The sequence below is a fragment of the Trachypithecus francoisi genome, unplaced genomic scaffold, assembly GCF_009764315.1.
Source record: "Trachypithecus francoisi isolate TF-2019V2 unplaced genomic scaffold, Tfra_2.0 Lachesis_group4, whole genome shotgun sequence".
Taxonomy (NCBI): Eukaryota; Metazoa; Chordata; class Mammalia; order Primates; family Cercopithecidae; genus Trachypithecus; species Trachypithecus francoisi.
The window spans coordinates 98,031,241-98,057,729 of NW_022681469.1; the positions used below are offsets into that span (position 1 = coordinate 98,031,241).

General features: G+C 41.3%; 2 protein-coding genes across 10 annotated transcripts; one reads left to right on the plus strand and one right to left on the minus strand.

The window, feature by feature from the left end:
* Positions 1-293: 293 nt before the first annotated feature.
* Positions 294-11,498, minus strand: HNRNPA2B1 (heterogeneous nuclear ribonucleoprotein A2/B1). Of its 6 annotated transcripts, none has more exons than XR_004432991.1 (13): positions 11,246-11,466; positions 8,472-8,507; positions 8,263-8,373; positions 7,952-8,098; positions 7,460-7,670; positions 7,211-7,312; positions 7,057-7,137; positions 6,502-6,564; positions 3,926-4,045; positions 3,596-3,718; positions 2,848-2,930; positions 1,409-1,481; positions 294-827 (listed from the first exon to the last, which is right to left on the minus strand). XR_004432991.1 is itself a non-coding variant. In XM_033193323.1 (12 exons), exons 1-11 carry the CDS (start codon positions 11,249-11,251, stop codon positions 2,869-2,871), a joined length of 1,062 nt encoding a protein of 353 aa, XP_033049214.1. In that variant the 5' UTR covers positions 11,252-11,466; the 3' UTR covers positions 294-827; positions 2,848-2,868. The 6 variants fall into 6 exon arrangements, 4 of the variants coding, with proteins under 4 accessions (XP_033049214.1, XP_033049213.1, XP_033049215.1 ...); XR_004432990.1 differs by having other exon boundaries at positions 1,346-1,481; XM_033193323.1 differs by lacking the exon at positions 1,409-1,481.
* Positions 11,499-11,705: 207 nt separating this feature from the next.
* CBX3 (chromobox 3) lies at positions 11,706-24,828 on the plus strand. Of its 4 annotated transcripts, none has more exons than XM_033193328.1 (6): positions 11,706-12,237; positions 13,648-13,699; positions 17,633-17,775; positions 19,630-19,792; positions 23,150-23,244; positions 23,568-24,828. In XM_033193328.1, exons 2-6 carry the CDS (start codon positions 13,676-13,678, stop codon positions 23,692-23,694), a joined length of 552 nt encoding a protein of 183 aa, XP_033049219.1. In that variant the 5' UTR covers positions 11,706-12,237; positions 13,648-13,675; the 3' UTR covers positions 23,695-24,828. The 4 variants fall into 4 exon arrangements, with proteins under 4 accessions (XP_033049219.1, XP_033049220.1, XP_033049217.1 ...); XM_033193326.1 differs by lacking the exon at positions 11,706-12,237 and adding an exon at positions 12,353-12,501; XM_033193327.1 differs by lacking the exon at positions 11,706-12,237 and adding an exon at positions 12,583-12,720.
* Positions 24,829-26,489: the final 1,661 nt, after the last annotated feature.

Sequence of the window (26,489 nt, forward strand, 5' to 3'; positions counted from 1 at the left end):
ATTAACTTGGCCCTTATTTTTTGGTTTTCTTAATTCAGATAAATGTCCAAATACACACATTAAAAAAAAAAAAAACACCGATATTCATTTACTCTGTGTGAAACACAATAAAACTAATTGACATGTGACAATCTAGTACATATTTTAAGCCTCAGTGCTTTTGCAAAGCCAGTTAATCTAGACCACTCTGGCCAGTTAACCTTTAAAATCCATGATTTTCAAAATGCCACCAGTATTGCTGAACATACAAGGTAAAGCCAGGAACTTTAGTAGGAGTACTCAAACGCTGAATATACAGTGCATAATGAACAGCATTTTATTGGGGACAGTCAATAATGTCCACAATGCTCTTCTCATTTATCTGTTAATATTAAAAGAAAATATGCATAGCCCCAAACTGCTTTAAAAAATTTAGGGGATGGTGATCTTTTAGACAACCAAATGTTTATAGAACAAGATTCACACATTTTATGTGTAAACATTACACCAAGTATTTGGATACAAAAAATATTTATTTTATAAACTTTATATTTAAAATAGAATTGTAATCTGTCTACTCACAAAACCTAATTTAAAACATGATACATTTCTCTCTCTAGCCAATTTGATGTTAGTTTTACAAACAACACTCATTTTTTAATTGTTTTATATCAAGAACCTGAACTAAATGTTTGTTTTATCAGAAAACATTTCCCTTTTATTTTAAAGAGTGCTTTTTAAATGAAGGCACCAACAAGAACTACTTTCAGATGGTACAGAATTTCTTATTTCTTGAAGACTCTGTGGTTGACCACTTCTTCATTAGTTACCTGCAGCAAGACACCTTCCTGCCAAAGGAAAAAAAAAGTATCTGAAGAAGTTTATCATGTTTGTCCAAAAGAACCTAAACAACTTCAGTGGTGGTCTTAGGATCAAAGAAGACTCACTGGTGCATATAGTAGAGTAAGCCCTGAGTATCACATTCCTGTAAAGGCAATAAAGCCGGGCAATCAAACTGATGGTATCTAAGGAATGAATTTCAACAGCCAACCTACAACTTTCTCTTCAGGGTAAGACACTGAACTAAAATAACCACATTTAACCCACCTACTTGGTACTGGATACATACAGGCTTCATAATGTAGACAGACACTTCACTCAAGTATGAACTACTATCTGAAAATAGATTCAACCATTTTTGCCCTACCTTCAGTCTCATCCTGATAACAACCATAAATACAACAAATGTCTTTGATAAAAACCCCTAGTTCACTCAGAATGTTTGATCCAAGAAATGTGAATACACAAGGGTGTAACGATGGGAAATCTCATGATTTATTGAACTTGCAGCCTAACTTTTACCTACCATTTTACTACCAACACCACTGAAGGAACCAAGAAAAGCTTTATTAATGATCACTTGGCTTGCCTCAGCTGTTGAAATGAAGCACTTTACAGTCTTTGTGGCAGCAGAATATACTTGTCCATGGTTCATATCAATGCTAAAATTCCAGCAGGGAAAAAAATGATATGTTAAGCACCCAAATCTTCACATGGAGGGGGAGGGGGTAGGAAAAGAAGGAAAAAAAGGGAAAAACAACCAAAATAATTTAAGTAAATGACAGATTGGAAAACAGGGTTTATAAAAATTATTCTCTTGAGTTTATAAATTGTTAAACTCAATTTATAGCTATGTTAAACTACGTAAGAACCACTATACTGAAAGACCATTTAAGAGTATTAGTTTATCTTTTAGGGAGGAAAATTAAGAAAGGAAAAGTAAATAAGATCTTACCTAAAGAAGTTTAACTGAAGCTTAGAACTATTTTGCTCTACACCCTCAGCTTTCGTTGGCATCCTTAAAAACTACTGTAGTTAAAGTTTTGCAGAAACAGCACAGTTTTTTAAGACTGGCTGAACTTAGTAGCCGTCAAGAGTTCTCTTGTACTAGACCTGTGTCCCTGAAGAGTACCTCGCTGGGGTTATTTCCTTTCCTTGCATTGAAGAAGCAGCATCTAAAAGATCTAAAAAGGTGTTTCTCCTTGCAGAGATATCCCTTAAGTTATCTACATAATTTAATCCTGATGAATTGCAGACAACACACTTACATCTGACCAGCATATATCTTATACAAATATTAACAACAGCTTTGCAACGGACCTTAATTATACTACCCACTCCTTAACTTATTTAAAATAAAAAGTCTATAATTACACAATTTCCTTTAGAATTATTTTATTAAATCATAAATGTACAACAGCTTCTTAACTCTACACACGCACTTAAATTTTTTAAAGGAAAAACGTTATGTCTTATTACACCATGATCCTGGCTAATAGCTTTTCAAAACTTTGAGAAAAATCTTAAAAAAGGTTTCACATGTCACCTGAAACTTACAAATTTAACATTATCAAAGAAGGAATGCTTCTACACTCTTACAAAGACCACTAGAAAGAAACAACAATTAAAAAGCTAAGAAACTGTCTCAAAGGCATTTTTTTTTACAATCCTTCCTCCACAGTAAGGTAATGTTATTAAATAATCCAATCCATTCACAAAATGGCTCTCTGCATCTGCTCTGGTGTCTTCTGCCATATCACTGCATATTTATGCATGACTGAGATAAGAGTTTCCTTAACATTGTTATTTCGATAACCTGAAGCTGTTCTGTTACCTCTGGGCTCTCATCCTCTCCTATTTATACAGTGAAGCCTGTTTCAACAGAAGTAAAGAGTAAAAAAAAAATAGGTTATGAAATTATCCATCTAACCAGATTTTAAGGAAAGATAACATGATCCTAAAAAGCTTTTACTCCTGCAGCTATGTCTCCCAAGATAATAATAATTGTAAAACTCAAAAGCTACTTACCCATGGCAAATAGGAAGAAGCTCAGTATCGGCTCCTCCCACCATAACCCCCACTTCCTCCACTGCCTCCTGGACCATAGTTTCCTATAATTGTTGGAACAGCAAGAGAAAACAAACTTACTTTGATTTCCCGTGATCACCATAACACTACAGCTGATTCTATTTTCTATCCATCCAGTCTTTAATAAAAACAAGCAGATCCTAACCCTTTGCAGCCAGTTAGCACAATTACTTGGGAGATAAATTACTCAGGTTCATAGACATTCTTATTTCGTGGCTGATGCTATGCTATTCTTTTAAATACAGGGTCCTCTCATCCTCATTTGGACTGAGTAAGGGATTTTTTTAAACTACACCAAGAACAAGACACAGAAAATGTTTACTCCTACTAAAAACCTCAAGAATAAGCTAAGCAATGGTTTGAATCATAGTTTAAGAATTTAGCTTCAAAGACCCTCATTCCAATTTACACCACTTGCAATGTGGGTTACAATTTTACTTAGCTGTTTACCAGCCCCCACCAGAAATTAAATTACTGAACTTCCCCACCTCCAACACCCCTAATCCCAATTTGATGTCATAACTGCTTGCTGAGTACTTCTGTGGAGATTTATGCAAAATTTCTTTACTTTCACTAAGACCATATATCCCATAACCCAAACTACTTAGTATGTTATTTTCCCTTTAAATCACAAAAGGCTAATCCTTTAATCACAAAAATCTGAATAATCTCAATTATTATAAATTACCTCCACCATATGGTCCCCCCATGTTCCTGCTACCACCAAAGTTTCCACTCTTCATTGGACCATAGTTAGAAGGTTGCTGGTTATAATTTCCAAAATCATTGTAATTTCCACTTCCATAATTTCCTATAAAAAAATTGGAATACTAGTATAATGGACCTCAGAACAATACAAACATTAAACCAAAGATACATGCTAAGGATTTAGGACAAAGCTCCCACAAAAACAAAAGCAAACATTTTATCTAGTGACAAACATTGAAATAGAAGACCCAAGTGTTACAAAGGCATTAATTCCAAATTCCCACATAAAGGTTGCAGGTGAATGTATTACCTCCTCCATAGTTGTCATAACCACCTCCGTAGCCCCCACCCTGGTTGCCATATCCAGGTCCTCCACCACCATATCCTCCTCTTCCTCCTCCATAACCGGGGCTACCTCCAAAATTGCCACCTATTATAAAATAAGCCTTTAAGTAATCACTTAATATTTTCAATGCCATTTTGAACTGTCTCCTCACATCCATTTCCAAGTTTGCCTGTGAAACATTCAATGAAATTCCTCTAAAATAGCTTCAAGGACTGAATACCTACCCTTGGTAAACGTGGTGGCTGCAGTGCCTACCCAGCCAAATGGATAACACCATGTGTACCCACTTAAATAACCTGTAATGCTACAGCTTTCCCTCAAAACTAAAAATCTTAAGTTATCTTGAAATACTGCATGTATATTGTGGGTAAGGACTGTGAGGCTAGACTAGCAGTGTGGGTTAGGGAGAAAGTAAAAGAGTACTTCCCCCTACTGGCCCAAAAGATTATGTCTCTCTACGAATTACATCTCTTAAAACAATGTTCTCGGTCAGGCACGGTGGCTCCCGCCTGTAATCCCAGGACTTTAGGAGGCTGAGGTGGGTGGATCACAAGGTCAAGAGATGAGACCATCTGGCTAACACGGTGAAACCCCATCTCCACTAAAAATACAAAAAATTAGCCGGCTGTAGTGGCAGGCGCCTGTAGTCCTAGCTACTTGGGAGGCTGAGTCAGGAGAATGGAGTGAACCAGGGAGGCGGAGTTTTGCAGTGAGCTGTTATTGCGCCACGCCATGCACTCCAGCCTGGGCGACAGAGAGAGACTCTCTGAAACAAAACGAAACAATGTTGTTAGCCAGGCCCAGCAGCTCACACCTGTAATCCCAGCAGTACGGGAAGTTGAGGCCGGTGGATTGCTTGAGCCCAGGAATTCAAGACCAGTCAGGGCTACATAGCAAAACCCCTACCCCTCTACAAAAAACACAAAATTAGCTGTTAACAGTGGTGCACCCCGTAGCTCCAGCTATCCAGGAGGCTGAGGTGGGAGGATGGCTTGAGGCTAAGGGTGCAGTGAGCTAAGATCACACCACTGCACTCCAGTCTGAGCAACAAAGCCAGACCCCATCTCAAAGAAAAAAAACAGACGCAACACTCCACATAGTATGTTCTTTACTGTAAACAGAAGTAGGGACAAATGAAACACTTTCACATAATGCAAAACCTAAACAAAACAAAACAAAAAAAAGCCGGGCAAGGTGGCTCTAATCCCAGGACTTTTGGGAGGCCAAGGTGGGCGGATCACGAGGTCAGTGAGTTTAAGACCAGCCTGACCAACATGGGGAAACCCTGTCTCTACTAAAAATACAAAAATTAGGTGGGCGTGGTGGTGCACACCGGTAATCCCAGCTACTCAGGAGGCTGAGGCAGGAGAATCACTTGGACTGGGAAGGCAGAGGTTGTAGTGAGCAGACACACGCCACTACACTCCAGGCCTGGGCAACAGAGCAAGGTTGTCTCAAAAAAACAAAAGCCACCTTATAAAAAGAAAAAAAAAAAAAAAAAAAAAAGGCTTGTGTTGTGGGCTGAGTCTCAAATTACTTGTAGTTAAATACAAGAACTCAGCTTTCTCTAAAATTTTAAAAGGTAGAACAGTGAGATACAGTACTTACTCACACCTAATGAGTGGCAACACCAGAAATCAAGTCTATTATCAGCTCAGTTTTAAATGTCCCTCCCTTATCACAAAATCTGTCACTGTGTACCAGCCTTTTCCGTACGCCAATAAAACTGATATTATATCACGTTTCAGGTTCAATGGTAGTTCACAACCTTATCTGTAGCCAGGAGCACAGTGAACATTTTGGAAAATTTCCTTAGGTTACTTTTTGAAAGTTATCCTGGGATGCTTACCATCTAGTTAAGGGTTTAGACATATTTTACATTTTTCTCCTACATATTCTCCCCCCTCTTAGATTTTACTATCAGTTAAATCCAGTCTTCTGCACTTTTCCAGAAAAGCACAGTACAAAAATATATCTAGATCCAATTATTTTGCTTAAGATGGAAAACAGGCCGGGCGCGGTGGCTCAAGCCTGTAATCCCAGCACTTTGGGAGGCCGAGACGGGCGGATCACGAGGTCAGGAGATCGAGACCATTCTGGCTAACACTGTGAAACCCCATCTCTACTAAAAAATACAAAAAACTAGCCGGGCGAGGTGGCGGGCGCCTGTAGTCCCAGCTACTCGGGAGGCTGAGGCAGGAGAATGGCGTAAACCCGGGAGGCGGAGCTTGCAGTGAGCTGAGATCCGGCCACTGCACTCCAGCCTGGGCGACAGAGCGACACTCCAGTCTCAAAAAAAAAAAAAAGATGGAAAACGATGATGATTATCTTTAAATTTTCATTTTAAATAGCACTCTATTCCTTAGGCTGTAACAACTAAGATGGCAAGTTACTTACAAAAGACATTGGACCACTATCACCTAAGCCCTTTATAAGGGGCAATATAAAATGTTTAAAAACTCAAAATATAAATGAACTAAATATACAACATGGTTAACTATTAAGTCACATGAACAAACCAAAACATAGAGGAAACTGACCTCCAGGCCCTCCTCCATACCCATTATAGCCATCCCCAAATCCACGTCCACTGCCATATCCATCTGTTAGGGGCCAAAAAAGATTACATTTATTATAAGCTGTTCACCATTATTGCTAATACTCATTTTTTCAGTTCTCTTAATACCTCAGCACAATAATTAAGAACCTCAGAAAAGCACACACTACTGCTACTATTCACAAAACATGAAAGCATATAATTAAATCTCAGTACGACCTAAATTTTGAACTCTTAACAAGTCTCAATTTTAGAGATTCCATTTCATTTATACCTAAGAATGACACTCATGGGGCCAAAGCTTTTCTGATGACACTTCATTTTACATTATTAATCCAGATAAATACAACTGTTATTAACACAACCCTATTAAACTTCTTGTCTGGCCAAGTCACAGGAACTTGCCAGGATACTATCTATTTGAAGTCTTAGCGAAAGGTTTTGATTTAATTTGATTTCCTGATTCTACTAATGAAAACCTAATCATATTTAAAATAAAAGCACACTCATCCTTTAAACACATAGAATTTGAACTTACCAGATCCTCCTCTGAAGTTACTTCCTGGTCCTGGTCCGAAATTTCCACCGCCACCACGCGAATCCCCGAAGCCGAAGTTGCCTACAATAAATGCCCCAGTTAGAAGCAAGCCCTTATGTGAATAAAAATAAAGAAGAAACAGAATTGAAATTACCTCCTCTTCCACTCCTAGAACTCTGAACTTCCTGCATTTCTTGTCTAGACAAAGCCTTTCTTACTTCTGCATTGTGACCATTGATGGTATGGTATTTCTGCACTGCAATGAAAAATTCAAACTCCTTTTAAATTAAATCAACAACATTAAGCAACTTTAAAAGTTTACCTTTCAATAAAAAAATTAGATGTTAACATACACAAAATTGAATACATGGCAAGAACAGTACATTTGTGGTTAGACACTTACATACGATTTTATCCACAGGATCATGGTCATCAAAAGTAACAAAGCCAAAGCCTCTTTTCTTTCCAGACTGTCTATCAGTAATTATCTCAATGGTATCAATTTTTCCATATTCCTCAAAGTAATCTCTAAGGTGATGTTCCTCAGTATCTTCTTTAATTCCGCCAACAAACAGCTTCTTCACAGTTACATGAGCCCCTGGTTTGCCAGATTCCTAAAACAGTGGTGGGGTAAAGAAAAAAACACAAGCATGATTCAAAGTAGCCGACCTTTGTACCATACTTGGCTTGTATCCACCTTAAAACTACCAGATCTACAACAACAGCTTTTAGGGACCTAGCTTTTGAAAAATAAGTTAGCTTCAGAAAACGGTCCAGAAACCCAACAGAGCTTTAATAAAATCCTGAGTTAAAACTAACTTCAAAAATACTTTCCAATGTTCAACAAGGCAGCATTCTTTATGTTAATTGCACAAGACAGTCATGGTTTGCTTACCTCTCTTGCTACAGCACGTTTTGGCTCAACTACTCTCCCATCAATTGAATGAGGTCTTGCAGCCATGGCAGCATCAACCTCAGCCATGGATGAGAAAGTTACAAAACCAAATCCTCTTGATCTTTTGCTTGCAGGATCCCTCATTACCTTTCAAACCAAAGAGGAAACTTTAGCATTTAATCTCATTATGGCTTATAAGTAAACAATCATAACAGTATTTTTTACTATACTGATATAGTTACTTCCTCCATGATTCACTTAACAAACAGCTACAATACTAATACACAGTAACAATTCAGTAACTTACGTACCACACAGTCTGTAAGCTTTCCCCATTGTTCGTAATAGTTCCTCAAACTTTCTTCTGTGGTTTCAAAGCTTAAGCCACCAATAAAGAGCTTACGGAACTGTTCCTTTTCTCTCTGCAAAGGAAAATACCATTTCAATTTTTATTTACATTTTCCTCTTTGTATACAGGAAATTAAATTCTTAAATATGAGGTGACCTGCTGGCAGAGTACCTTTTTCCTCTCCAAAGGAACAGTTTCTAAAGTTTTCTGGGGGGGAAAAAAAAAACTTACATCAAATTTAAACCATATGTTAAACTGCATATTAGTTGTGTTACACCAAAAAAATTGCCTCAGCTGATCTACACAAGTTTCAAAGTCATTAATGCTTGATCTAAATTTACTCAACATTAAATTATCTTAAACAAATGTATTATTACTTAATTTAAAAAATTTCTAAGGAGAAATGAACAAATGTAGACTGTGGTTATCAAAAGATTACTAAATCTTTACCAAAAATTTCAACCCTATAACCTAAAAACGCAGATTTCTATTTATAAACATCAGAAAATAACTTTTGGTTCGATGGTTATGACCCAAAGTTTTTATTTCACGATTCAGTACCATTTATTTTCCCTTAACTGCCCCCTCTGGTGGTGATTCTAAGTATATCAGCCAAAAAAACCTTTGTAAAACACTGTTTCTCCCTATGACTCTGTGACAAAAATATTTAAAATCATGATATGCATTAGCAATAACCTTAAAAATTACTTAAAACCAGGACAAATTCATTTTTATGACCAGTAGCACTCAAAGCTTAAAAGTTTTAACTGGTTTTTGGACATTGTCTATATAGGATATGACAATACAGAATATGAATTACTCAGCTTAACCTTATGTACAATAAAAGTCACCTGGCATAATCTCTAAGCTAACTATTACTGAAAGCTGAAACTTACTGAACTTGATTGGCCATGTGGCAAGCGACACGGCACGAAACAATTTTCTAACCCAATAGGAAAAACCTCAGACTTGAAATCTTTAATACCTGCAAACAAGCAAATATGCTGTATTACACAACCCAGTATTTTGGGCAGTTAAGAATGTTAAGTAAACCTGTCTCAAAAGGTAACTACGTTAAAAAAAAAAAAAAAAACTCAAACGAGAGGAAGTGATATCCAGGACCAACTGCTACGAATGCGTAATGCACGCTAAAAAGTCACAGGTAATTTTGAATGAAGAATTATTTTTGGTTCCTAGCAAGCAGAATTGCTGCTCTCATCCCAGTTCTACAGAGCTCTCTCCCCCCATTCACATGCTCCTAACTGCTAAAAAACAGTGGTAAAAGCCAGTTCGGATTTTTTCCTGTAATTGTTTTCAGGACTGGTAAAAATTAAAAAAAAAAAATTAACTGAAATGATCAAACTACTTTCTATGAAACACAACGCAGTCTTGAAATGGTTACTTGCCAAGATAAGTATTTTCATTTTCTCAACTAGTTTTTTCTTAATTGTCGTCAGCACATAGGTGTCTCTAAACTGAAATTACCGATAATGTACATTTATAACAAGTCTTACAAATCACTAACAAAAAGCAAAAACTCATTACTTACCTCACAATTTTTCCAAACTTACCCGATGTCCACTATCGATTTTAAACAATGTTATTTTATAAACGTGCTTAGGGTCAAAGAAAATAACCAGGTAGACCCCCTTCGCTTGAGACCTTATGCTTATCAATGTAATGTTCAACCAAGATTGCAAACATAAATGAGAAAAGTAACAAAGTTCAAATACAGAGCGGCCCAGGCCCAAAACAATTTTGCACAAAAATACACACGCATTACAGGAAAGAGCCTCCGAAGCCATGTTTTAACCGAAGTACAACTAAGGATAAAATCGTTATTTCACTTTCCTCGTAATTTCTAACTAATCATCTATAATGGTCCATGGAACTGTCCCGTAAGGATTAAACTTCTCAGTAAAAACATTACTTAAAATACGAGTCGGCTCTACAACTTAAGCGGAATCAAGAACAGTAAAGGCTTCTGACGCGAATATCATCCCTCCCCCGCCCAGAAAACCATCCTCGTCCCTGCCCCTCGTGGCCGATGGCTTCCAAAGTGTGTTTATTTTTGCTGCGGTTCATCTGCCGTTTTAGTGACTGCAGACCCAGATATATCCGTTACTCAAATTTTAAAAACAGGAAGAATATAAAGCGGTTTCTTTGTCCTACAGCTCGCATTAAACCCGGCCCGACGCCCTGGGTGGTGGTATCTTCTCTGAAACCGGGCCCGCAAACCCGGAGCACCCCCCCCCGCCCGCTCTTCGGTGTGGCTTCCGAACGCAATGGCGCCATTTCATCGAGGGGAAGGCTGAGCGCCTTTAATGAGGTGCGCAGGACTCTAAAGATCCAAGCTCACAAAACACTCCAAATCCACCTCGAAACGGTATGAAAAGAGCCCGAGAAGAAAGAAAAATAGTTAACCACTTCTATGCCTTGACAGAGAAAGCACACTAAGAGAATAAGAGAGTTTTTAAGAAAAACGCTGAGGAAGGCGAGCCATGAAAATGGCGGCCGCCAAATCCGGTTCCCGGGAGAGAGGGGGAGGGGAAGCTCCGCAACCTCGCTCACGGGGACCCGCTGCCCGCCGAAACACTCGCCGCGGAGACGCGGTGGCCCCCGAAGCACCGTGCTTTAAAAAGGGAATAAGAATTCCCGCCTCCGCGCCCCACTTTCACTCCAGCGGGGCAGCGTCCGCCATGTGAAAGCTCCCCATCCCCCACCCCCCAGTGAAGGGAAATGGCGCCGGGAGGCTGAGGGTGGGGAAGCTGTTTGTACGTTCAGGCCTCCGGTCAAGACCCCGTTCATAAACCTCAAGCCCCGCTGCTACTGAAGCGGCCCGATTTCCTGCCGCTCTCCCACGGAGGCAGCTGGCCGACTTCCACAAGGGGGCCAACGGCCTCGCCATGCCCTTTCCAATAACTCATTGATTTCAAACCCGTTACCTCCATCGCGGACTCAGTCGCTTCAGCCCGATTTCCCGCAGCCGAGCGAGATGAGAGAGATCTCCGCGGACGAACACGAACCGGACTCGTCCTGGCGCTGTAGTGAGAACTGCCGCTGCTCGAGAAACAACACCGCTAGGAGTACCTCCGCACGGGACCCGGCGCTGCTGCTACTGGCGCTAGAGCCGCTGCCGCCGCTTTTCTAGAACCTTCCCCCCCACTAACGCGTCTTCCTCTACGTCAGGCCGTTGCGTAAACGCCCTAGCCGCCGCCAATGGCGGCAAGGCTCTACGCCCCTCCTTACGCCAAATGCGTACTCCTCCTCCTCTTGTGGCCAGCGACAGTGCCCGACGTTACTTCCGTAAATGCGCTCAGTGAATTGCGGAAGGCTCGAGTCCCGTAAGTTACTACCTCTCCGAATAGGGTCCCGCCCCCCGCCTTGGCGCAAGGCAGGTGAGAAACGGTCGCGCAGTTTGAAATTAACGCCGACGGGAGGAGCTTAATCCGCAGCCCGGAGATCCACCCCTCTCAACCTGGGAGGTGGTCCCTGCAGCTATGCCTTTGATAGCCCCCGCCAGAAAAATCGTAGTATGAGCCTTTCCTTTTTCGTTTTCCGTGTCCAACTCGGAGGATTGACTCGGCCCCTTCTGGAAACACCCGATTCAACTTCTACTCAAATTACCGTTCACGCCACACTGACCTAACCCTGACCCGCGTCTATGCAGCTGACCCCTGGGGCACAGGAGGGGTCTCTGCTGAAAGTGGTCCCAAAGGGGTACTAGTTTTTAAGCTCCCAACTCTCTCTCCCCAAGCGTTTGGAGGATTCCGCACCCTCGCACCGCAGGGGCGAGGAAGTGGGCGGAGTCCGGTTTTGGCGCCAGCGCTGAGGCTGCAAAGCAGAAAAGCCACCGCTGAGGAGACTCTGGTCACCGTTCTCGCCCCTCCTCCCCCCTCCCTCCCCTCGGGGACCACCAGGCCCTACGCTGCGAAAGGTAAGTGCCGCGGTCTTCGCAACCGCCCTCCCCCTAGGGCCCCAATTCCCAGCGGGTGCGGCGCGCGGCCCCTCCCCCCTGCCGGGCGCGCGCCCGCTGCCCCGCCCTTCGTGGCCGCCCGGCGTGGGCGGTGCCACCCCTCCCCCCCGGCGGCCCCGCGCGCAGCTCCCGGCTCCCTCCCCCCTCGGATGTGGCTAGAGCTGTAGGCGCGCAGGGCCGGAGACGGTGCAGACCCGCGACCCGGAGCAGCTCAGAGGCGGTGAAGTCGGTGGTTTTCCTTCTCTCTAGCCCTCGCTCGCTGGTGGTGCATCAGATGCTGCACGCGCCCCGGGGGCCCGGTTCTCTGCTCCCGTCCCTTCCTTGCCGGACCCCGCGCCGGGAGCTGCGGGAAGGATTGGAGAGGGTCGGGCGGTGGCCTCGCGGCTGACCTGGCGCGGGGCCGGCGCCGGCAGTTAGTGGGGGGACTGTTCGGTCCTCGAGGGGGTAGGGAGCTGTGGCGACCGTCGCCCTATTTCGAGACAAAGCGCATTTTCCCTCCCCTCCCCCACCAGCGTTCCGGCGGAGGCGCCCCCTCCCCCCGCCGCCACGCGGGGCTGGGTCGAGACGGGCCTCCGGGAGGGCGGCTTGTGGTCCCGCTTCCGCGAGGCCTGGCGGCGCGCGGCGGACTGTCCCGAGGTTGCGACGGCCGTCCCGTTAACGTGGCCGCTGCGGGGGGTAGGCGCGTGCCGTGTGGCGCAGTGCCCTTGAGCCCCCGCGCCGCGGCCTTTGTTTCTCCCTGCGGATGCGCTGACCGCGAGGCCCGCGCTCCCGGGTGGGGGCGGGTACCTGCGCTTAGGCCTGGGGACGCAGGGCTCCAGCGGAGGGGGTCGGAGGCGGAGGGGGAGCGGGTGTATGCAAAAGGTGATTGCGTCTTCAAAGTGTCAGGAAACGGGGTTGAAGCATCGTTAAGTTTTTTCCTTTAGTTAGATAACTGCCGATTGGAAAGAGAGAGGGTTTCTGAGCAGAAACAAAGTTGGGATTGCAGAATAGAGAAGATTCACGAGGTTTACAGTTGTGAGTTGTTTGGGTAATCGTGCATGGTTTTAAACCGAAAGGATTGTCCTTTAAAAATGGAACATGGACTTTATTACAAATGGGACTTAGATTGGAAAAGATATTTGTCCCCTATTTTAAGCCATGTGAAGCTGTCTTAGGTACCAAGATCCCCAGTAAAGTGTAGACTCACATGATTAGAACACGTACTTACGTGCATCATCAGCAATGTAGATAGGAGCGCAAATCTACTCTGGATTTGTATCAACGTTTGAAATGTGCGCTCCCTACTTGGGGGTTAGAATCCAAACAGAACTTGTATTTAGTTACCTTTTCTGTGTCGTGCAAACTTCTCTTAACTGTCATGCATTTTTCTAGTAATAGTTCTTCAAGTCTGCAATAAAAAATGGCCTCCAATAAAACTACATTGGTAAGTTAATGAAAAGCTAAAGTGTGTAAGGATTTAACCCAAGGTTTTTTTCCCCAAAGTGTAACTTTGCGTCTTTGCGGTTGAGAAATTTACATCGACGTATTTCCCAGCTCTCCTAGTATAATTATAGGGGAAAATTAGGAGCAAAACGAATTCATTACGTGGAGATACTTGCTGAGTTGACTTAATAGCGTCTTAACTAGTTTAATCTTTGAAGGACAGTGCAATGTGGATTTTGCTGAGGATTTTTATCTTCAGATAGAAACACACATTTGGCCGGGCGCGGTGGCTCAAGCCTGTAATCCCAGCACTTTGGGAGGCCGAGACGGGCGGATCACGAGGTCAGGAGATCGAGACCATCCTGGCTAACACGGTGAAACCCCGTCTCTACTAAAAAATACAAAAAAACTAGCCGGGCGAGGTGGCGGGCGCCTGTAGTCCCAGCTACTCGGGAGGCTGAGGCAGGAGAATGGCATGAACCCGGGAGGCGGAGCTTGCAGTGAGCTGAGATCCGGCCACTGCACTCCAGCCTGGGCGACAGAGCGACACTCCGTCTCAAAAAAACAAAACAAACAAAAAAAAAAAGCAAAGAAATACACACATTTTTGCAACGTTACATATTACGAAAAATATTACATAAAATGATAAAGCCCTTGTTGGTTGGCGTAATTTTCCTTAAATCCCCAGAGTTCTGGAGAAGTATTTTCATTAAAGCCAAATTTAAAGAACCAGGTACCTTGTGCACCTAGGTTGGAGCAAAAGTTATTGAATCTTTCAAATTACTTTGATCACTTTATCTTTTACTTGGAAATATAGAAGAATCTTAAATATAATTCATTGCGGTGTTTTTTTTTTTTTTTTTTGAAAAAAGATCGAAATAGCAAATACGATCCAGAAGGGAGAAAAGGCTAGATTTTCTGTATCTTATTCAGCCATGTCATGTTACAAGTTTTTTAAAACCCTGGAATATTCACATAAAAATCATGAAATTCAAAGTTACAGTTGTCACAATATTTAACTCGCAACATACTGCATTAATCTTAAGCGGGTAAAGGTGAATGTTAATGTCTCTTAGGTAAAGTAAAGCATTTATTTTTGGTCTGTATATGTTCTCTCTGGGTTTCACACTAGAAAGGGCACGTTGGTGATTTTTAATTTGTGCCATCGTTAGATTCTGTGTTAAGTCAGATACCCTGGAAAACAGAAGTTGTTTTTGCACTCAATTGATACTCTTTGGGGTCTGTTATTTATTGGTATTTAAATAGTTTATTTTGTGAAGGATCACAGGTTGGCCACTTTAAAACTTTTTAACTTTTCATTTTAAAAATTCATTAGTGTTGTGAGGTATGTGTACTGTTAATTTCACTTAAATAATGGGAAATTTATTTTGACTCAAATCCACGTTTGGAAAAAAGTGCTGGGTTAAGCCAAACATATACAACAAAAGAAAATGGGCCGGGCGCGGTGGCTCAAGCCTGTAATCCCAGCACTTTGGGAGGCCGAGACGGGCGGATCACGAGGTCAGGAGATCGAGACCATCCTGGCGAACACTGTGAAACCCCGTCTCTACTAAAAAATACAAAAAAAAAACTAGCCGGGCGAGGTGGCGGGCGTCTGTAGTCCCAGCTACTCGGGAGGCTGAGGCAGGAGAATGGCGTGAACCCGGGAGGCGGAGCTTGCAGTGAGCTGAGATCCGGCCACTGCACTCCAGCCCCGGCGACAGAGCAAGACTCCGTCTCAAAAAAAAAAAAAAGAAAGAAAATGGTGAGCATTTGAAACTAGCTTATGAATGCTATAGTAGTAAATACTGTATGGTATTTTGTCTGCTTTTTTTTTTTCTTTTTTTAACCTTAGTGTATATCCTTTTAATTTTGTATGTTTATTTTTTACTTCCTCTTTATTTTGTTAGCCTTCTCCCTTTGTGGCAGTAGCTGTTTTGTTTTTCATGTAGTATAGGTATCTAATACACTTCTGTCTATTCCAGTTTGTCTTTGCTTCTCCCACTATTATTTCTACCTTCTTGTACTGTACAGTGGCAGAAAGCTATTTGGGCCTAGTACTCAAGTATCTTGACTAATGAGAATCATAAGACCTGACTTGGAAATTGTATCCAAAGAAGTCAGGTGTTTGCTGCATTTTTTTGTATTCCAGGGGATTTTTATTGTGTGTGTGTGTGTGTGTGTGTTACCTATATGCTTGCTTGCATAGCTTGAAATGTCATTTTGCAGTCTTGAGGCCTTTCTTACATATGTGTCTGCGCACTTCATATGCCTGCATAGCTTGAAATATCCTTTTGTAGCCTTGAGGTGTTGCTGTTAACTTTTTTCTGCTTGCTGCTTTACTTGTGGGATGGCTTTAGTGACTGGGCAATTAAGGTTTATCTTTTTTTAATAGTATTTGGGTTTTTTGGTTTTGTGGGGTTTTTTTTTGAGACAGTTTTTCTCTTGTCCAGGCTAGAGTGCAATGGCGTGGTCTTGGCTCACCGCAACTTCGGCCTCCCGGGTTCAAGCGATTCTCCTGCCTCAGCCTCCCAAGTAGCTGGGATTACGGGCATGCACCACCACGCCTGGCTACTTTTTCATTTTTAGTAGAGACGGCGTTTCTCCATGTTGGTCAGGCTGGTCTCAAACTCCCGACATCAGGTGATCTGCCCATCTTGGCCTCCCAAAGTGCTGGGATTACAGGCATGAGCCACCACGCCCGGCAGTAGCATTTGTTTTAAAATGAAATGTTAAGGTGGATTCCTTCTCTGCCCATAGGATCTTCTGATTAACCATTTAGGGGATTTTTCCCCCCATTTTTAATCTCATAAAAATTTTCCCCATTTTTAATCCTCTCATAGCAAATCTTGAGCTATTGGAAAGAGCTGGTTGAGGTTGGTCTCCTGCTTCTCTTAAATAGTGTCATACCAAAAAATGCCTGTTTAAAGTGAAGTTGGCTACAAATAATAGACTTTGTCTTGAGAAACCAGGAAGGAAGGATTTTTTTTCACCTTAGGGAATTAAAATCTCCCCTTTTGTCCTCTTGAAGTGACAGCTTTATAGGTTCTAAGTGGTAGGAAATATTATCTACAGAGATGGAAAAATAATCTTGTCCTTTAATTTAACCTCCTAGTGGTCTCCATAGTTGACCCTGCAGTTGGTATCAGGATCGTGAACCATGTTTTCATTCTGCGCTTACCTTTTATCTGTATTATTGAAGCTTTTGACATTAGCATTTGAATTGAGAAGGAGGCTCTTAGGTCTGTCGGTTCACCTAAGACCTGTCACTACTATTTTCTTGTCTGTATCACCCTTTAAGTACTTCCTGCATAGTTGCTGTGTTGTTAAAATGAGTGAAAACTCTAGTAAACTTGGTCTTTTAAGACTACGGGGCCGGGAGCAGTGGCTTACGCCTGTAATCCCAGCACTTTGGGAGGCAGAGGCGGGTGAATCACTTGAAATCAGGAGTTTGAGACCAGCCTGGTCAACATGGTGAAACCCTGTTTCTAATAAAAATACAAAAAAAATTAGCCCGGCATGGTGGCATGCGCCTGTAATCCCAGCTACTTGGGAGGCTGAGGCTTGAGAATTGCTTGAACCTAGGGAGGCATAGGTTGCAGTGAGCCGAGATCACGCCGTTGCACTCCAGCCTGGGCGACAGAGTGAGAGACCCTGTCTCAATAAAAAAAAAAGACTGGAAAAAAAATAATTTTTCCAGATAGTGTTTTTGATTGTATTATTTTGGTGGTGGGTCATAAGTTTGAGCTAAATCAACAAAATAAAGCATTCTTTTATTTTATTGTCTGTTGACTTTTAATCTTTCCCTGTCTGCCTTGGGATATGGAAGTAAATATTTATGTTGAATGTAATAATAATGTAAGCAATTGAGCATTGAAAATGTGCCCAAAATTCAAGAAGAATATTTCTTAATTTCTCATTTGTTTTATTTTAGCAAAAAATGGGAAAAAAACAGAATGGAAAGAGTAAAAAAGTTGAAGAGGCAGAGCCTGAAGAATTTGTGGTGGAAAAAGTACTAGATCGACGTGTAGTGAATGGGAAAGTGGAGTATTTCCTGAAGTGGAAGGGATTTACAGAGTAAGAAACTTTATGCATCTTTATTGTATGTTTGACTGCAGCTAAGTGGTTTTAGAATTTGTTTTTAACCTGGCTCTTTTACCTGCTTTCCCATAGATGTCTTTAAATGTAAAGACACCTTGAATTTAGGTATCTTATTTGAAGTCTATTTAAAAAGAACCAAGACTTTATTGTACAGTTGAAGCTGAGCAGACTAGAGACTAGTTTATTACCCTGGGGAGTCAAATTTATAAAATTATATAGTGTAGTTATTATGTAATATATTTTAATGTGGTTAGATATTATACAGATTATAATAATCTGCCTTGTTTTCCTCCACACAGAGCGTACTAAAAAACATTGAAGCTATACAGTATAGACTAGTGGGTCTTATACAGGATTACATATAATCTAGGCTTTATACTAAGTTTATTATATCCTAATACCTAAGACGTAGAGCCTGGGCATGTTTTAAGCTCTCTGGTTCCTTGTGTTCTTTGATATGGATTCTTGATAATTTTCACAAAATGTGAATAACTTGAACATGCAGCAATTACATACTTTAACACTTAGTGTTTGTTGTGCTTATCTGCTTTGATTCTTCCCTGTTACATCACAAAGCTCCATAGGCAGTGACAATTAAAAATGGATAGGTGGAGATCAATTTCCTGAGCTTGCTGGAGATAGAGCATATGGTAGTCAAGTGATTGGGCTTCACATATCTGTTATCTCGTGCTTTCCCTGCTCTTCACATTTAATTCATAGCAGTTTGGGAAATATGAGTTGAATGGGAGATTTACGTTTGCCTGTTTTATTCTCCAGTATTTTTAGTTGAAATTAAGTATGTATCATAAGTCCATACTTTATTAAGCCCATGAAACATGAAAAATTATTTTTACCCAGCAAAACTTTAGGAAATGAATGGGCTCCTCCCTTTTTCTTCTCCCAAAACTTAAGGCCACTAGCAAAATTATACTGCATTTCGCCATGTGCAGTGTAATAAGTAATGTAAAAGACTTTCTATTTTTTTGAGACGGAGTCTCGCCCTGTTGCCCAGGCTGGAGTACAGTGGTGTGATCTCAGCTCACTGCAACCTCTGCCTCCCGAGTTCAAGCGATTTTCCTGCCTCAGCCTCCCGAGTAGCTGGGACTACAGGCATTTGCCACTATGCCCGGCTAATTTTTGTATTTTAGCAGAAACAGGGTTTCACCATGTTGGCCAGGCTGACCCCAAACTCCTGACCTCAAGGGATCCACCTGCTTTGGCCTCCCAAAGTGCTGGGATTACAGGTGTGAGCCACCACACCCGGCCAAGAAGACTTTAATGAAAATAATACTACAGAGCAGAGACTTTTGTTCTCTACCCAGTAATTTGGATTTACTAATTTGGAGTCTCAAATTAGAATGTAGGGCCTGGGTGCAGTGGCTCACACCTGTAATTCCAGCACTTTGAGAGTCCAAGGCTGGAGGATCACTTGAAACGAGGAATTCAAGACCAGCCTGGCCAACAAAATGAGACCCCTTCTCTATTAAAAAAAAAAAAAAAAAAAATATGTGTGTTTTAAGTTAGCTGGGCATGGTGGTGCATGCCTGCAGTCCCAGCTACTTGGGCTAAGGCTGAGGATCGCCTGAGCCGGGAGTTGGAATCTTCAGTGAGCTATGATTCCACCACTGCACTCCCGTCTGGGCCACAAAGCAAGACCCTGTCTTTGGCAGAGGCAGGCCGGGGGGTGGGGTAGTGTAGGGAAGGAGGAAATTATTAGTACTGCAGTACAGAGGACTTTTTATTCCCCCAGGTGTCTATTAAAATGGATCTGGATAATGGTGATGAATCGTGTCTAATTCAATCAATTTTTTTTTTTTAAACTAAACACAGTGCTGACAATACTTGGGAACCTGAAGAAAATTTAGATTGTCCAGAGTTGATTGAAGCATTTCTTAACTCTCAGAAAGCTGGCAAAGAAAAAGATGGTACAAAAAGAAAATCTTTATCTGACAGTGAATCTGATGACAGCAAATCAAAGAAGAAAAGAGATGCTGTAAGTATAAAATACTGCCCACCAGCCTGTCCTTTTGTAAAACGTTGATGGCTTGATTTCTTCCCCCCCCCACCGTGAGATGGAGACTTGCTCTTGTTGCCCAGGCTGGAGTGCAATGGCATGATCTTGGCTCACTGCAACACCACCTCCCAGGTTCAAGCCATTCTCCTGCCTGAGCCTCCCAAGTAGCTAGGATTACAGGCTCCCGCCTAATTTGGTATTTTTAATAGAGATGGGGTTTCGTCATGTTGGCCAGGCTGGTCTTGAACTCCTGACCTCGTGATCCTCCCGCCTCAGCCTCCAAAGTGCTGGGATGACAGACGTGAGCCACCGCACCCAGCTTTTTCTTTTTTTTTTTTGGAGACAGAGTCTCCCTCTGTCGCCCAGGCGGGAGTGCAGTGTTACGCTATCTCGGCTCACTGCAACCTCCGCCTCCAGAGTAGCTGGGATTATGAGGGTGCGCCACCATACCTGACTGATTTTTGTATGTTTAGTAGAGACGGGGTTTCATCATGTTGGCCAGACTGATCTCGAACTCCTGACCTCAGGTGATCCAGCTGCCTTGGCCTCCCAGAGTGATGGGATTACAGGCGTGAGCCACCCCACCAAGCCCAGCTTTGATGGCTTTTTTAAAACTCAGATACTTTTATAAAAGGCCTCTTAATCGTATTTTAAATATTTTAATATTTAGGACAATAAGGATGGGCATGGTTTAGCCTACATTGTGTAAATGTGCTATAAGTGCTTATGCCACTTAGGTTGTGCTAGTGCAATTTTTCTTAGTTTCATGGATTTGATCCCTGATTAGACCCATTAATTACCTGTGATCCCAGGCTAGCAGTCTTAAGTACAAACAATACTAAGATTATTGAAAGCCTTTGCACTATAGTAAAAACAATGCAAACAGAACTTTCTGATTATAGTCCATTAATGGCATTGACCACCAAAAAGTATTTGCGTGTCATCTTTGTATTGCCAAACAATGCCTTGATTTTGAAGTCTATAATCTTTGATAATCGTTACACACTTTCTTGACATGAATTGAGACATTCAGTTGATTCACTATACATGTGTTTTGCTCCAGTCTTTCCTTTACTTACGTCTCTGTGGCTTCAGTCAAGTCAGGTAACTTCTTACTTACATCCTTGACTGTAAAACAGATTATACTTATCTTGCCCACTGTCCTAGTGTGGCAATTTGGGGAAACATCTTGGTGCTGAATTAAGTTCTAGGCTTAGGCACTATAAACATGATTTAAAACTTGATCATTTGAACTAGAAGCGAAGAAGTACAACCTTCATGATAACTCTGTATAAGGTCGTAGGTGTAATCGCTATTACAGATGAGGAAACGAGATTGACTACAAATTTGGTTTTGAAAGTAAATCACATGCTTAGCAGAAACACAGTTTTGGCCAGGCACGGTGGCTCGTGCCTATAATCCCAGCACCTTGGGAAACCAAAGCAGGAACATTGCTTGAGCCCAGGAGTTGGAGGCCAGTTTGGGCAACTTAGTGAGACCCCATCTCTACAAAGAAAAAAAAAAATCAGCAAGACATGGTGGACGCCTCCTGTAGTCTCAGCTACTTGGAAGGCTGCAGCAGAAGGATTGCTTGAGCCTGGGAGTTGAAGGTGTAGTGAACTGTGATCATGCCAGTGCACGTCAGCTTAGGCAATGGAGCAAGACCTTGTCTCCGAAAATTATTAAATAATAAATCAAACACAACTTTAACAATACTTATTGAGCCCTTACCATGTGCCATACTGTGTGCCAAATCCTTTGCTTTTAATGTGCTGTGAAATACCTGTGCTGTAGATACTGAAATTCTGTTTTATGAAACCACAAAGAGGTTGATTAACTTGCCCAAAGCCACACAGCTCGTAAGTGGGGTAGGTCCATCATTCTCACCCTGGCAGTGTTACTCCAGAGCCTGTGACATTGACGTAAAACTCTGACAGGAATAAAGGATTTATTGGTATCATTCGTTCTCCAACTTTTTTTGGTCTCAAGGCCTCTTTATACTCTAAAAAAATTATTGAGAATCCCCAGAGAGCTTTTGTTTATATGGGTTATAACTATCAATACTAACATGGTAGAAATTAAAACAAATTTCTAAAATGACTTTTCTAAAAAAGTTGAGAAGGGTAGCGTTTTACATTTTTACAAATCTTCCACTTGTGTCTTAAGGCAATTTTACTTAAACACATTTGATTGCTGTAGCGTATTGTTTTGGTGGAGGTATATGAAGACAATCCAAAGTCACAAATAGGTGAAAAAAGGGAGCCTTACACAACCCCCTCCCAAAAAGAACTCTGGAATCCCCAATGAATCTGTAGACCACATTTTTAGAACCACTGGTTTATATTAAGTACTTTCTAATGCAGGGCATCTAATATTTTGGCCGCCCTGGGCCACATTAGGAGAATTGCCTAGGGCTACACATAAAATAGACTTAACACCAACCACAGCTATGAGCTTAAAAAAAAAAAAAAAGGGCCGGGCACGGTGGCTCAGGCCTGTAATCCCAGCACTTTGGGAGGCCGAGACGGGCGGATCACGAGGTCAGGAGATCGAGACCATCCTGGCTAACACGGTGAAACCCCGTCTCTGCTAAAAATACAAAAAACTAGCCGGGCAAGGTGGCGGGCGCCTGTAGTCCCAGCTACTGGGAAGGCTGAGGCAGGAGAATGGCGTAAACCCGGGAGGCGGAGCTTGCAGTGAGCTGAGATCCGGCCACTGCACTCCAGCCTGGGCGACAGAGCGAGACTCCATCTCAACAACAACAACAACAACAAAAAATCACAAGAAAGTCTCAGTATAAGAAAGTTTACAAATTTGTGTTGGGCCGCCTTCGGAGCCGTCCTGGGCCGCAGGTTAGACAGGTTTGTTCTAACATTTCCTATCATTTAGAATGATCACAGATAGTTGGTGTGAGTTTTAACATTTTTAATATTTCTCACTGTTTGTGTTTTGTTTATGCTTTTAAAATGCATTGGTAATTCAGACTAATTCCTGGAAGTAATTTGAAATATATTAACTTTCAAGACTTTATTATTACCAGAAATAAAGAGATTAGTTTTTCTGTATGCCCACACAACTCTGCCTTTGGTGTCACTGAACGCAGTATTGAGTTTTGATTCTGAATGTTTTTGGAAATTTTAAGTGTTCTACGTTGAGTATCAAACTCAGGTTGTTTTTCTACTTGTTAATGGAAATCAGATGTTTTTAATTACTAAATATGGGTTCTTGCTCTAGTCGTTTCTGTCTCGCTATTGGAACGTGTTTATTTAAAATAACGCCATGAAAACAATTTAATACTCTTGAGTTTGCTATATGAAAAAAATGTCTTCTAAACAGGCTGACAAACCAAGAGGATTTGCCAGAGGTCTTGATCCTGAAAGAATCATTGGTGCCACAGACAGCAGTGGAGAATTGATGTTTCTTATGAAATGGTGAGTATGCAGGGACTGTTAGATTTGAAAGTAAGAATAGACTTTTTTTTTAATTTGTGAAATGGTTTTCATCATTAGGTAGGGAAAAATTATCTGCCAAGAGGATGATTCTGGTTAGTTCTACTAGTAGTGTTTTAAAGCAAGGGTCAGCAAACTGGGGCCTGTTTTGAAAATGAAGTTTATTAGAACATAGCAACAAGTAACATATAATCCTCCTGGAGCACTTAATACCTTTTGTTTGGACTATTATTTTTTTAAATGAATGGTTGTCAGTTGACAAACAACTTAGACTTGTAACTGAATTTTTCTTTTTCTTAAAACAGGAAAGATTCAGATGAGGCAGACTTGGTGCTGGCAAAAGAGGCAAATATGAAGTGTCCTCAAATTGTAATTGCTTTTTATGAAGAGAGACTAACTTGGCATTCTTGTCCAGAAGATGAAGCTCAATAATTGTTCACATTGTTTTTTTATATATATTTATATATATATATAAAATTTGGGTCTTGGATTTTGATTTACTAGTGTAACAAAATAACTACATCCTAATGAAAATCAAGTTTGATATGTTTGTTTTGAAAGTAGCGTTGGAAGAGTTGTTGGGGGGTTTTTTGCATCCATAGCACTGGTTACTTTGAACAAATAAATAAAAGCTTTCTGTAGTTGCTTCCTTTATCAGAAAAGAACATTTGATACCATGGTATATTATTTCCTCTTCATTGAAGAACAGCTTTTCTAAATGTTGGGGAAAATGTCCATAGTCATTACTCAATCAAAACTTGTGTTCTCATAAGCCTAAGGACCATTTTAGGTTTTTTACATGTTTTTTTGTGTGTGTGTATCCATAAAATGCATACGTAAATTTTTCTTTGTTTTTAAGCATTCACCCAAACAAAAAATCACAAGTAAACCCATGTTTCTGAGATGCCATTATTCTGACCAAAGTAAGAGATAATCACTTCAAGTTAAATTGAAAATTTTCCTGAAGCCATACATTTCAAGTGGAATAAGTAATTCTAAATAGGACAATTTAAATTGGATAATTTTAAAGTATCTATAATTGCAGTGGTTTATTTGCAAAATTCCTAGAAGGAAAAATTTTATCACTGCCATCGCAGCAGGTTTCCATCCATGTGAGGAAACTAGACAAATGCTAGTGTGTTTTAACTAGCTAAACAAAACTAAGTTAAATGAAAATTTAAAATTTTCCCTAGTGAGCCATTCCTTAACAAAATGTTGAAATCCCTGTTGCTACATTGACTAAAAGGTAATGATGAATGGAATATGTAAGACTTCGCTCATATAAACCTAATCAGATGGTTAGAGATGTTGGCAGTTGAGGACCTGCTGCCATAAATGTGTGAACAGCCTTTTGTAATCTAACCTATTGACCTGCATGTTTTTTCTTTACCCCAACTGATACCTTACATGTAGGCTCAATCTTCAGTTATTTGCTTTACTGGTTTAACAAAAGCCAGGAAGAACAACTTTGTAGTAATCAGAGTGTTATCCAACTGTATATTGTTTACTTTATTGTAAATACTGGTGAACAGTGGTTAATAAATAGTTTTATATTCCTTTATGCAATTATTAGACTTTTCTTTCTTTATTTGATACGCCTTTACGGTAGAAATAGAAACGCCCACACTCATTGGATTATCTTTGTTTATAAGTTGGATGATACTAGTAAGGCATTAGAGTACATATCCTAGATCTTTTGAGCTTATGAGTTTTCAACTTGAATATGTATTTCCACAGGAATGTTTCCACAGTTGGGAGATAAAAGTTAGTTTCATGTGATCGCTAGGAGGAATTGTCTCATTAAAATGAGGTTTTAAAATCTGGTGGTTGTAACTATCTTCTAAAGAACGTAAAGTATTCTGATAGGGCTCAGTGTGATGATAGACACATTTTAATTGATTTCCAAAATCCATACAGAAAAGGAAATAACTGATGTCCTGTAATCCCAAAATTTGGGGAGGCCAAGGCAGGAAGATTACTTGAATCCCAGGAGTTTGAAATCAGCCCGGCAACACAGCGAGACCCCCACCTCTACAAAAAATTTTAAAAGTTGGGTGTGGTGTCTTGCACCTGTAGTCCTTGCTACTTGGGAAGGTCCCTTAAGCCTAGGAGTTTAAGACAGCTATATATACATGCCACTGTGCTCCAGCCTGGATGACAGACTCAAAAAATTTTTTAAAATACTGTCCTTTTATACTCATGTTTGTATTACTTTCCTATTGGTACTTTAACAAATTACCACAAATTTAACCCATTTATGGCTTACAGTAGTTCTGTGGGTCAGAAGTCCAAAAATCAGCGAGCTGAAGTCAGGTTATCAGGGGAGTTCCTTCTGGAGTTTTCGATGGCAGAATCATTTTTCCTTGTCTTTTCCATTTCAAAAGGCCACCTATATTTGGTTCCTGGCCCTTTCCATCTTCAGAACCAGCAAGCAGTAGAGCATCTTGCATTATCTTTCTCCCCCTTCCCCTCTTCCTCTTTCCGTCTCTCCTGGCTACCACGGTGTATTATGGAAGGATTGAGCCAAACCATTCATTCAAGTTCTTGAATTCCTGGAGCTTAGGTCTTTAGATGAAGAGAAAACCCTTTTTCTATCATTTCTACTCTATGATGTCTGTGTAATAGGCTTCTTGTAACAATTCAGATGCTGTAGAAGTAAGGCCACCTCACCAATTTCCTTGCTTCAACTCAAAGTTTAATTGACACCCATATCTCTACGTATATGACTTTATACTTTTTTTTTTTTGAGATGGAGTTTTGCTCTGTCACCCAGACTGGAGTGCAGTGGCACGATCTCAGCTCACTGCAACTTCTGCCTCCCAGGTTCAAACTATTCTGCCTCAGCCTCCCCAGTAGCTGGGACTGCAGGCACTCACCACCATGCCTGGCTAATTTTTGTATTTTTAGTAGAGACGGAGTTTCGCCATATTCGCCAGGCTGGTCTCAAATTCCTAACCTGGTGATCCGCCCACCTCAGCCACCCAAAGTGCTGGGATTACAGGCGTGAGCCACTGTGCCCAACCCACCTTTATACATTTAAATACAGTTTTTAGGCCAGGCATGGTGGCTCACGCTTGTAATCCTAGCACTTTGGGCAGCTGAGGTGGACAGATCACCTGAGGTCAAGACCAGCCTGGCCAACATAACAAAACGCCCTCTCTACTAAAAGTACAAAAATTAGGCCGGGCGCGGTGGCTCAAGCCTGTAATCCCAGCACTTTGGGAGGC